This window comes from Pezoporus occidentalis, unplaced genomic scaffold, assembly GCF_034315485.1.
Source record: "Pezoporus occidentalis ecotype Australia unplaced genomic scaffold, CSIRO_AGI_Poc_V1 ctg135, whole genome shotgun sequence".
In the NCBI taxonomy this organism is placed as follows: Eukaryota; Metazoa; Chordata; class Aves; order Psittaciformes; family Psittacidae; genus Pezoporus; species Pezoporus occidentalis.
In genome coordinates this window covers 3,614,460-3,627,103 of record NW_026913157.1, presented here as the reverse complement: position 1 = coordinate 3,627,103, position 12,644 = coordinate 3,614,460, and the positions used below count along the sequence as shown (strand labels likewise).

The following is a 12,644-nucleotide window of genomic DNA, read 5'->3' as shown; positions in this document are numbered from 1 at the left end:
ATGCATGTCTTGCTGTGTTCTTTGGCTGAGTCAGCTGTAAAATGCCTATTTGTGAAGATGAAGAATCAAGAGTTGAGTCTGCTGTCTTGGTGCTGTGTTTTTAGCATGCAGATAAGTGAACTTTGCAAGCCCTGGTGAAGCAAAGCGCTGGGTGTTTTGCTCTGGGCTGACACCAAGTTTTCAGGCCAGCCCTGCTGTCCCCCTGGATGTGTGGTGCTTCTGCTCCCCTAAGGAAGGAACAGGCCTGGGCTGTGGGTCCCTGCTGCTCCTGCATTGTCCTGCCAAAGGGACTGATGCACACCCCAGGATGGACGGGCTGGGGACCGCCGCAAGACAGGGCACCTCCGGCAGTGGTGGGTGCTGCGATTGCCCTTTGAGCCGAGCCAGGCCATCATGGAATCACAGACCCAACCATGCTGGAAAATGAAGAGTCATTTCCAACCCAACCGATTCCATGCTTCTGAGGCAGCTCCCCCCGGAGCAGGAAGCCGGAAACCATCGAGACAAGCCCTGTGAACACGGAGGAGAGCAGAAGAAGAGCGACACCCCCCCGGCTCCCCTCAGCCCCAGGGGGTGAGTCACGGCCCGCCTCAGGGTGAGGGGGGGGGGCATTGACTCACCCATCTCCCCGCTTCCCGCCTCGGAGGGCGGCGCGGGGCGGCGCATGCGCGGCGCTGTCGCTGGAGTTGTGAATGGTGCGGCTGTTGAGACGGAGTTTACGAGTAGGGGAGGAAGTCGGGGGGCGGCGGCAGCGCGAGCTTCGGTGGCGGGAGGAGGGAAGAGGAGAAGGAGGAGGCTGAGGGGGGGGGCTAACAAAGGGCGAGGCGAGCGCTGGGGCTGGGATAGCGCAGGGAGGGCGGGCGGGAAGCCGGCGGCCCCACCACGATGCCGCGGGTTGTCCCCGATCAGCGGAGCAAGTTCGAGAACGAGGAGTTCTTCAGGAAGCTGAGCCGAGAGTGTGAGGTGAGGCGGCGGCGAGCGTACATACACCGCCCCCCCCCCCCCCATCCCTTCCCTCCTTGCCCTCCGCGAAAGTTTCGGCGGAGGGTCCAGGGGAGCTCCGCGCTCCCCATCTCCTTGCCTTACCTCAGCGGGGAGCCGGGCCCGGCGAGCCGCAGTCTGTGCACTCCGCTGCGCCCTTATCGCCGCGATTGGCCCCTCCTGATTGCGCGCCCTGTCCTCCGCAGATTAAATATACCGGCTTCAGAGACCGGCCGCACGAGGAGAGGCAGGCCCGCTTCCAGAACGCCTGCCGCGACGGCCGCTCCGAGATCGTAAGTGGCGCCGAGCTCTTCTCGGGGCCCGGCGGGGCCGGGCAGCCGCGGGCGGGAAGCGGCCGTCCCGGTGCCCGGCAGCTGGTCTCGTCCGCTCCACCCCTCGGGTGGAATTCTAAATGAAGAGTTGCAGAGAGCCTTGGAGGGGGGGAACGCTTCTCAGAGCCCGACCTGAAGTGCAGGGAGCGACGGGAGGCGACGGTGGTCGGTGCGCGCGCTTAAAAGTTTTCCTTGAGGAAAAGGCAAATTCATATCTGCCGCCCTTCAGAAGGCGAGGGAAAGGAGGTTTTCGTTAAAAAGCAGCATTTATTTCCCCTTTGGAAGAGAACTCTTTTCTCTGGAACGTGTCATCAGCAGTAAAAATGTGGTTGGGGGGTTAAAGGGAGGTGATGGGCAGGTGAGGAACATCTCTTAGCCACCCGCCAGTGCGAGCTGGCGGTGCTGCCTGCGCGTGTTACAGTCGTAACCTGCTTATTTCAATATTCAGGTCCCCGGTACTCTTCCTCCCCCCCCCCCCTTTTTTTTTTTATTTTATTTCCCCAGAAACTAGCTTTCAGAAATGCATACAATTGTTCAGGAGAGTGTAGTTAAAAGTCTCGACTGGGCTGTATGATGTGCTTGTGAACTAAATCATGGAATCATAGAATAGTTTGGGTTGGAAGGGACCTTAAAAAAGTCAAAAGCTTTTAAATTAGGCTTTGAAGCTTGCAAGCTTAGTCCCATATCTCTCATTCACTGAGGTTAGTGGCAGACTGCTCCCTTCTTCCCAATTAAGTGAGATAAAGTATGGGCTAGAGTAGTCAAGAACTGACTAGTTATTTCCTGGTTTGATTTCTGATAGGTGTTACTTCTGTAGAATCAGTATCTCATAGCATTGTTAAGTTCTGAGCTGTTTGGTGTTCATAAAATGAAGAAGTAGCCTCTCATTTATAGTATATAATCAAAGACAAGGTAAAATTCCCTTTTCATAGAAAATAATGTCTACGTTCACCAGGTTTGGTTTATGATGACTCTTTTATTTCATGTGGTATAGTGCATGATGGAATTACTCGTATGCACAATAAAATTATTCTTAGTACATCCCAGCAAATACAATTGAATACCAGTTACTGCGACTAATCTTGTTCATTGCATTTGTGAATAAAAGGATATACACTCAAGTACATGCTTACCCTTTACTGGGTAAATTTATTTTTAGCTGAATCTTAGACTGTGGTTTTAGAACCTGTGATACTATTTTGCAAGGAGGCCCCTGTAGTATGTCTCTTAATTTTACTACTTTTTTTTTTCTTTTTTTTACACGTTCATTTTCATTATGCATGTTTGCTTCCTTTGAAAAGTCACCAGGGAAACAACAGGTAGGTAAGGAAAACGTCGTTCGCTAGCATTTAAAGTTCATGAGGAGGTGAAATTGCGTGGTATATCCTAGTCCTTCCCTAAAAAATAAATAAATAGACATGTAGGTTATAATCGAGGTTTCTTATGCATTCTTACATAGTTACTTAGTCCTTCTCTAAAAAATAAATTAATGGACATGTAGGTTATAATCGAGGTTTCTAATGCAGGCTTACGTAGTTACTTAATATAAATGGGAAATCACTGTAGCTTCACCTCTGTACTTGCTGCCGTCTTTCTTAGCCAGAACTTCATCCCTTAGAAGCAATGCCTATTCTGTGTATTTTTACTTCTACTTAATTATAAAACAGCATCTCAATTTCTTGATCTGAAACATCTGGTTTTGGTTTGTGAACAGGGCACAAGTAGTCAGGTTTATTAAGAAATGTAATGTGTGTAATGACTAATGTTAAAAAAGAGCTAGCTATTTTACTTTTTTCAGTCTTGAATGGTTTTTCCAGACATCAAGGATTTATTCTTTTATCTCCAAAGGGAGCCTTTGCAGATGACCTTAACATATTTTCAAGCAGCAAAAAAAATGCAGAGAACAGCTTAGGTTAATATAGAACCACCAGTAGGTTGTTGGCTGCTTCTGTCAAATAACGACTGAATAAAGAAAATGATTACCAGTATTACTGAGAAATTTTAAGTAAGATTTCAGGCTTGCTGGTATTGCTTTGATAACCTAAAAATAACTTACATGTCCAGTTTGTTTTGGGAGACTTCCTAACTAGCTTCTTGTATGGAACGTACTAGTATATCTATGTTGCCTGTATAAGCGTTAGATCACCCTTGTACTACCTGATCAGGATTTTGCAAAATGTGAGGCATATGTGTATGATAGCATTTCAGACTGAGCTTTAAAAGTCTCAGTAGAGAAAACTGTAATTTTTCTTACTTTCAGGCTTAAGCCCAAACTTGTGATGTAATAATTTTTTAAAAATTATTTATCTATTTTTTTTTTTTTTAATTTGCTTGGTACTAGGATGAAATTGTTGGGTTTGGGGTAGTCCTGTATGGTTACTAGCAAGACTGTTCTCAAGTTTTTTGGTATCGATCCAGGGTTTTGATTTGAGAAGAACTTGGGCATTTTAAGTGGATGGTTTTATCTGTTCAAAAACAGGGAACAGGCTTCAAAAATGCAGAGAATAAATCTCTACGTAGCTTTTTAGATAGTCTGTGGCTTAAATGTTGCCTGCATGACTCCATGGGGATGTGGGAATTTGTATACTTTTGTTCTCTGATATTTTTCCCATGTTTTTCTCTAGCACGAGTTGGGGGGGGTGGAAGCAGGGAGGCATTGACACTTCACAGTTTTGCTTGGTTTCTCAGAAAGCAAGTACAGTACCCTTGGGGCCTGAAGAAACCGGAGCGGTTCAGAGGGCTGCAGTGATCAGCTGCTTTGCACTCCAAGATCTCACTGCTGGGCATTTTAAACCTTATGAGTTAAGGAGTATAAATGTGTATTTGCTGAAGTTGGAGGTGGGAAGGTAGTTCTTGAACAGGCTAAGTGGTGATGACATAAGAGTCAAAAACATTCGGAGGTAGGTATAGGTATAACTTCTTTGTTGATATGTAAATAGAATCACTTAGAAAAGCAAAGGGATAATCCAAGCTAGTCAGCCTGATGCTGACCGTCTGTGGTCTCGCAGTTCTGATGCTTCCTATTTGTGCGCGCTTATCCTCGATGAAGCTTCTATTAACAATGATTGAAATGCTTGGTTTTGTATTGTGTAGGGCAAACAAATGCTAATGTACCAATACAATATTCCCCTCTCCCCCCAATATTACTAGGAATGATTGGACAACTTTAATGACATTGAGAATGTGCTTAACAGGAGATTGGGGGAAAAAAAAAGAAATCTGCCTTTAAGGATCATCTGGAAGGGAACCTGATTGCAGAGCATTAGTCTCCCTACGTGGAGGGCAAAAAGTCAAAATTCTTCTATTTTCAAAATGGGAGGTATTAATCCTATGAGAGGCAGCATTGCAGTATGTGACCGGAACTATCTTAAATAGCGTAGAGCTGTTGTGTTGTATGTAGCAGTATAGTTACACCAGAAAGTTACTGATTCAGGGTTGCTTGAAAAGAATGTGCTTGTCAGGAGATTCCAACTATTAGAGCAGGATTCATACAGCTTTTAAGAAAAACTGTATTCTAGGTTAATGACCATTTAAATCAAAGCAATCATGGTAATCAGTGCAGTTATTTGGTTGCAAGAAATTACATTTAACCCTGGGATTTCAAACAGAGTTATATTCAGGGAGCATGCTTGAGTATTCACATGCTTAAGAGGACATAACTGTGTGTGCCAGAGAAGGGTATAAATACTGTGAACCTGACTTCTACTTGCAGAAATTTATTTTTTTTTTTAATTGAAATAATGTCTAGAAACTTACATACTCTTCATGGCTTGGAGTTAGGATTACAAATAAATAAAAGAAAACTGAATCTTACTTTCATTTGATACCGTAGAAAATTACTTACTTGAAAGCAGTTTATGTTTCTAATATGGTTAAGTCAGTCCCTTTAATGATTTTACAAAGGGCTGCAGCTGAGAATTCCTTTGGTTGCCTTGTCTCACTAACACAGCATCTGCTGATTCGGATATCACTGGTGTCCTAATGTGGCAAGAGTGCTTCATCCTATGAAGTTTAATTGAGCTGTATATTGATGCTGCTTGCCTGTAGATGACAAAATAGGAATATTTACATTTCAGTTAAGTGCTTACATAGGTACAGGTAGATTATGAAGGGAAAAAGTCCTTTCTTTTCAAAAAGAGTTGTCCCATGTAACAGGTCTCAGGAGTTCATTTTCCTTCAGTGGTACTTTTATTGATACGCAGGCTCTTTGAAAAGCATGGGCAATTTTTAGTATTGCAGGGACTAAGTTGGGGCAGGGTATCCAGATAGAACTGAAAGGACAGATTCTAATGTCAGCAAAACTGAGTTGAAAGAAGTATTGATTCTGTGTTTTATTTTATATTGAAAGCAGCCAATGGCAAATGTTGTCAAAATGGAATCAGATGTTTGTAACTTAATATTTAAGAAAAATGATGAGTGCATGTTTTTGACTCTAAGTATTCTCTGTGCTGCCTGGCTTAAGACACAAACTGATGTAAAAATAAATGACTGCCTGCATAATTTATGTAATGTCTTGCTCCCTGATCCTGTTTGTATTGATTTTTCTAAAAGGCTTTTGTGGCCACAGGAACCAATCTGTCTCTCCAGTTTTTTCCGGCCAGCTGGCAGGGGGAGCAGCGACAGACACCAACCCGGGATTATGTCGACTTTGAAAGAGAAGGAGGCAAGGTAAGAAGGAAATTGTTATGACTGAAAGACATGTCTGTGTTGTACTCATGATCTTATTAGTATGGACCACATGCATGATCCAAAATTACTAATGTTTCACACCTCAGTGCATGAAGGTAGTCTCATGAGTACAAGCAAAAGCTGGGTAAAATCTGGTATTGGTTTGCTTTAGAGCATGTTAATATTTCTGGAGGGAAGCACATGGGGAGTCCTGGTAGCTTTTTATTATTTTGAAGAACGGAACTTTATTTCTGTGGTCATGCTGCAACAAAATTTTGGGGAACAGCTTAAATTTGGTGTTGAGTAGGTGCTTCAGAAACAGTCCAGGAATTAGACTTTTGACAATGAATTGTGGTAGACTCATAAAAATTTGCACTTTGAGTAGGGTACTTACTTGGGTCTTAAGTTGCCAGTAGCTACAGCAAGCATTCACCATGTTGCTTAATGTAATGAAGCGTTTTCTTTCTCAGTTTCACTGTGAGCTATAACATAGAAGCAGCATCGCTTTCAGAATTGATTTCTGAATTATTATTCTTTTTCCTAAGGTGGTTGTCCCATAGATCAGTATCGAAAGCTAGAATTCCCTGATGACAGTGATGGTTACCTGTGAAGCTGTATTAGATTTAAAGCCAGAAAGCTTGCTTAGTCTCATCAGAATAAAGTTACTGAAATCACTTGCAGCTGCTTTTGTTCTACAGGAAAAACATATCTTTAAAAAGTAGATGCTGTCTTTTATCTGTGCTGCTGTAGATACTTTGGGACTGATCAAAGATCGCTGAATTCAGTAGGAGACTTTCTGCAGACCCCAGCAGGTTTGGTTCAGCAGTTAAGGCCCCACAGCCTGTTTCAGGCTAATTTCTGTATAATTTTTTATTTAAAGATTTTTAATAGACCACAGAATTCTTGCTTTTACAAAAAAAATTTTACCCCCTCTTGTAACAAGTAACAGCTAATGCTACCAAACCTACTGGGCTGCAGAAAATATTTGAAGCATATTCAGGTTTAATGGCATATTGGGTCTTTTAAATGCTTCTAGGTGGAAGATAAATATTTCCTATAGTGGGAAAAGTTGATTGGAAGAAAAAAAAATCCTGAGGGCAGTTATGGCATTTGGAATTCAAGTTAATGAGCTTTTTTGGAAAAAAAAATGTTTTCCATTTATTCCTGTGAGGCTTGCAGAAGTTTGACAAACTGGGGGATAAGGAGTGAAGTTGGCTGTGCTGGGTACTGACTGCTTTGCTGGGGAAACTGAATTGAATCTGTCTCTAACTGAAAAATATTGATTCTGGCCCACAATTGAATGAGGAATTTTTCTTGTATAAGAAAACTGAAGTCTCTCTCCTTGCCAGTGCGAAACTAATTTTATTTACTCCTATGATTTTTTAGACTTTGTTTTCTCTGAATGAATTCTCAAAGTACTGAAGCTACTTCATACATTTTCTTGTGTTGTCTCAATCATGTAAGAGCATGGTAGATATGCTGTGTATTAAAATAGAACATAAGCCTCACCAATGAATGCCACTCTGTGTTTTATGTGTGTTTACAGTAAATTCTAGAGTGCTTTGCTAAAATGTTTAGAAGAATTTATCAGAATGAGGCTCGAGGTGACAAACTAGTAACTGGGAGCAGTGTTATGCACCAGAGTGAAGAAATCACAAATTCACCATTGTAATTAAACTTTACTAGTGTCAATCGCATATGAATGCAGGCTTCCTCTGCGCAGAATTAAACTTGCCGGGGAGTAAGCTATTCCTAGAGCTTCAGAGGAGGAGTAAGCAGGGTGAGAGTGTGTTTCTTATGTTATCAATAGAAACAGTTGTTTCATATGAATTGTCCTCAGATTTCGTATTCCGTGGATTTTTGGTGTTTGGCTTTATTAAGAATTTCCTTCATAGGCTTCAGCTGTCCCTTAACACAGTGTGATTTTTGTAGCTCTGTGCAACGTTGTTTCATTGGTGTTGATTGGTGAAGCAGCACATAATGTGTGTTTGTTCATTACTGGATTTAAACCAGCAAGGCATGTTTTTATTATATGAATTAAAAAAAAAAAATCTATGGAGGGAGCTGTCAATTATTATTTTAAGCATTAGTCTGAGATCTAGAATGTAGATAAAATTCACAACCCTAGAATATTTTTGTTCTGGAATTCTGATTCAGTGTTTGGCTGAGCAAATAATGGCTCAAAATAGTTTATCTAGAGTTGAAGTATGTCACTGTTGTGCCTAAGCAGTTTTGTACAAAAATTGACAAAGCTACCAATGTGGCATCTGTTAGAACTGCTTCTCAAAGTGATTGAATTGTGGGAAGAGGCACACCCTTGTGAATCTATGTAAAAGTCAGGATTTTGTGAATACTGCTTTGCAGGCTTGAGGTTTCTCGTTCTGGTATTTCTTAAGGGGGTTTTCGTATGCTTAATTTGTCTTTTAATTTGATGCATTTGATGTTCACAGTGGGTGGGTAGGCCTCTAGTGGGTAACCTATGTTCATTAATTCAAGAGAATGTTTCAGCTCGCTTTAAAATCAAGCTTAACTTTTTTTCTGGGGGGACAATTTCAACGTTCATTGATATCTTTGACCTGTAGTAAGTTTAATTGTCTTTGAGCAATTTTTATGTCATGGCAAAAGAAAAAGCAGAACTAAAACCAGGTCTCTAGATGTGTAAAAATGATAGAATGTTATATTTTGTTGTGACTGGGGGTGTGTGCAGGGTGCATCAAACTCAGTGTATGTCCTTTGTCTGGATATCCAAACCATATCAAGGCTTCCTGATCCTTTGTTGTCTGCTAATGTCCAGTTTGTAATGTTTTTAAGCTTTTTTTTGATTGTTTGTTGAGTGAGTTGTTGGTTGGGTTTTCTTGTTTGTTGGTTGTTGTTTTTTTTTGGTGGGTTTTCTTGTTTGTTTGTTTTTTTTTTTTAAGATCAAATGAATAGATAATGTTAAATTCATATTGCCTGAAGTATCCCATAATTGAACCCTGGAATGAAATGGAGAGCTTTATTTTCACCTTGGTTCTCTGATATTGTTAATAACTGAGACTGGTTTTTACTGTGCTTAATGAAGTTCTTGACTTTTTACTTCAGTTTTATGCTGATACTATACGAATTTCAGGCTGAACTGTGTGTGTGGCCTTCAGCGCTTCTCAAAATTTGATTTTATTGGAAGTCTCCTTGTTTCGTTGAGAACTGAGTGATCAGCTTTCTTTGCACGGTTCATTTTGTGTACTTCATGCAGTAAGATAACATGTCCCAGTTTTCATTTGTTGAGGTGTTAATACAGCTGTCATGTTTCTTACCTGAAAGGAAGGTATTCCTTTCTCAGATATTCTTTTTTTATTGTTTAAATACCAGTCATTACGCTGATGAAGTGTGTGAAGTTGTTTTACTTCCCCTCCCATTTATAATACTGTTCTCCATCTCGCTTCTAATGCAGCTTAGCTTCCTGTCTGCTGTTCAGTGCAGCTGCTCATAAACCAGGCTCTTCAACACAGGCTTATTTCAGTATAATATGCTGTGAATGCCACAACTCCGGAGGAAAGTACATCAGACACGATTGAAATTGATTTGGGGTGCCTGGTATGCCACATGTGTGATGTAGCAAGGATTTCTACTCACTGGAAATATTCCAGCCATAATCAAAGATTTCCAGACTTCAGCTTTCGTCCCAAAGAAGCTGAGTTTCTACTTGTGCAGTTTTTTGTTGGAACTAGGAAATTATATTTTGCTGTAATTTAGCGTTAGGTGCTTGAATGAGTCCAAAAAACCTGAGAAATCTCTGTGCTGCAGATGTTACGGCAGTTACAGAAATGTAATGATAAAGGTGCTTGAATGGTATTTGAATAAAAACTGTATTTAAATGGCAGCCAACAGCACCAATTTTCCACTTGTGTCCTCTTTTCTCACTAGAGATTTGATAGATACGGCTTGTCCTAAATCAGCTTTTTTTTTTTTTTTGGTGACCTTATCAATAAATTTTCTTAGATGATTGGATTGGTGTTTTGGCTGCTTCATTTTTCTCAGCAAATGCAGTTTCCAGTCAAACATGTATGCAGTGGAATTTTATTGGAAAATGAGGTTTAATTTATGAGAAATATCTGAGTATTAGTGCTAATCTGTATTGATTCAGAAGTTTTATTTTCTTTACTTTCTGTGGTCCCCACCAGTGTTACATGAAACACTGTCATTTGAATGAAGTTGGAGTAGAAGCTTTCTTTTTGCTTTAGGTATGCTTCCTTTTAAAAATAGGGTATGGGTGTCTGGGAAGCAGATTTACAGCTTCATCACCCATTTTACTCTCACTATAGTGCTAAAGAGCAAGATTCCTTAGTAGAATTCGTCTTCTATATTATCCTTCCATAATTTCACTCTACCTGTATTTGGGGTTTTTGCACTGTCACCATTTAAAATGTTCTCAGAGTTAGCAGTTATTTGTGTGTGTTTTCTGCAATCTGTTGTATCTCTGGACATAAAGGATTTGGATTTAATTTTTTTCCAGATCAGTGGTGTTAGGGATTTAGGAAAAAAAAGCAAAAAAGCATGCCAGAGCCATAATATTAATTAAAGATCATTCTGTGATGTGCCACAACATAGGGCAAATGATCTTTGCCATGAAATTCATGTGGTCTTAACAGTTATCAAGACTTCATCATTTTATTTGTCTGTAGTAATTTAATGCTCCTTCAAATTATGAAGGTCTGTCTTTAAAGCTGTTCAGGAAACAGTGCCACAGCTCAGAGTTAGGCATTACCTAACAGAAGTTCACGGAGTTATTTGTAGGTGGTGGAGGCATAGGGGATGTAACTTAGTTGAAAAACTAGCAAATGTCAACCTTTAAGGGGTATCTTGGCAATGTTTGTGGATTGTCTCTTAAGACGGACATGGAAGGGCATCTGGTAAGAACATTTTGTTTTGCAGGAGGAGTTGTCCTGCACATAAGGAGTTTCTCTTCCAGATTTGAAGTTGAGTTGAGGCTTGTTGGGTAGCTATGTGCAGTCCTCAACTGATTTTTAGCTAGTCCCTTAATGCGCAGGTGGGTCAGGATAATGATATTTTGGGATCAGATTTTTATCACGTTCACCTGCTGTTCTCTCCCTTCGTGCTAGCAGAATGATACAGAAGTCCTAGTGGTTTAGTTTCATCTTGCTTCAGGAATGTGGAGTATCCTCTTACTTGGGTCTGCCTGATGACTGCACAGCCCCAGAACATTGTGGTAGCTGGGAGAGATTCTTCTGTGAAGAGCAGCTGGTGGTCAGTGAAGGCAAACCATCTGCTGAACTGTGTACTCTGGCCTTCAAGGTGTCTTTGCCTGCTTGAGCCAAGTGAAGTGGTGCTGCCACATCCCTGTCTTTCCTTTTTGTCTCCCTTAGGCTTTTTCTGTACGGCTTAAGTAACAAAGTTGGTGTGCAGTTATTTGCGTAGCAGATGAATGGGCCTGGCCTCGTATTCCGTTTGTACCCAGCCTGGCTGAACAGCTTAATTATTTTCTTGGAGTGGTGTGGTGGGAGTTCTGGAAAGACTTGTTCAAAGAGGAGAATCCACCTGCCTTGGTGGTCCCTTCAGTCAGTTTTCTTCCAGGATCATCTATATGGTTTGTGTAAAATACTACTTTTCTGTAGCTGCTTGTAATTCTGTATTTTATTACTGTTGTGCAAAAGAGTCATTTTATTTAGTAGTCTGCTCGGTTTCTTGTTTCTTTTTTCTTGTTTTCCAGATACTTCATTACTTTATGTTCCTGTTTCAGAGGAAAGTGAAACTTTCTTGTTTTGCCTAGATACTTTGAGGTGTTATTCATTATGACCTGCTGTTGCACAGAGGAGAGATATTTAATTGAAACTCCATTTGAAGCAGGGTAGTCATAAGTGTATCTTTCCTCACTTCCTCTGAGGACTGGGCGATGCATCCAGTTTAAATACTATTAAGAGCTGGGAAGTTGGATTTTGGGAAGAGAAATCTTTAGAGGTTGTAGGTGGCTAGGTACATGTTGTCCTCTGCTGGCAAGCAGTCACTGTCTTGAGATTTGGACAATCGTTGCTGAAGAGTGATTTATCACAGGTTGCCTTCTGTCACCAGAGTGCGAGTCACACCAAGCATCTCTCATATGACAAATATCCACAACCTTTTCCCTGTAATCCTCTCACTCCTCCCCTTCTCCAGGTACTTTTGTTACTGCGTGCAGCCTTGTTCATGCATTACAGTGTGTGCCACGATGATGCAATTTTGAAACTGAGTTTGAACAATACTTATAGCACAACTCTGCTGTTTTTAATGCCTGCCTATCAGCCCTGTCTGAAGTACTTATGGTTTGCCATTGGTAAACCTGCTTTTGATTAGCTTTTATTAATGTTGTAGAGCGGTTATTCAGTCATATTACGTTGAGCTTTTTAAAACGCATTCATTGGAGTTCTGTAGATGGGGCTTTAAACTTGCTCATACCATCATAGTATCATAGAATGCTCATCCTGAAGTTTCCGAGAAGAGGAACAAAGCCAGAGTTAGTGAGCTAAATACCGCATTTGGGAGCCGGCTTTATATAAGGGCAGTGCTGTGTGGATGAAAGCAGTACTTGACATCTCTGCAGCATAGATACTGGAAGTTATCCAGACATTTGGATTGTTGAATCCCCTTGTTTCCTTACTGGTCTCCACTTACTAAGCAAAGTTGTTAACA

At 41.1% G+C, this 12,644-nt stretch overlaps 1 protein-coding gene across 4 annotated transcripts in view; it reads left to right on the top strand.

Annotated features, from left to right (window-relative positions):
- Nucleotides 1–782: 782 nt before the first annotated feature.
- CBFB (core-binding factor subunit beta) overlaps nucleotides 783–12,644 on the top strand; it is a 41,369-nt gene continuing 29,507 nt past the window's right edge. For 2 of the 4 annotated variants that reach the window (XM_062609221.1, XM_062609222.1), the window contains exons 1-3: nucleotides 787–963; nucleotides 1,188–1,274; nucleotides 5,865–5,981. In XM_062609221.1, coding sequence (XP_062465205.1) covers nucleotides 886–963; nucleotides 1,188–1,274; nucleotides 5,865–5,981 — 282 coding nt within the window. In that variant the 5' untranslated portion in view covers nucleotides 787–885. Of the gene's footprint in view, nucleotides 964–1,187; nucleotides 1,275–5,864; nucleotides 5,982–12,644 lie in introns of all 4 variants that reach the window. The other 2 variants (XM_062609223.1, XM_062609224.1) reach the window with 1 other exon arrangement.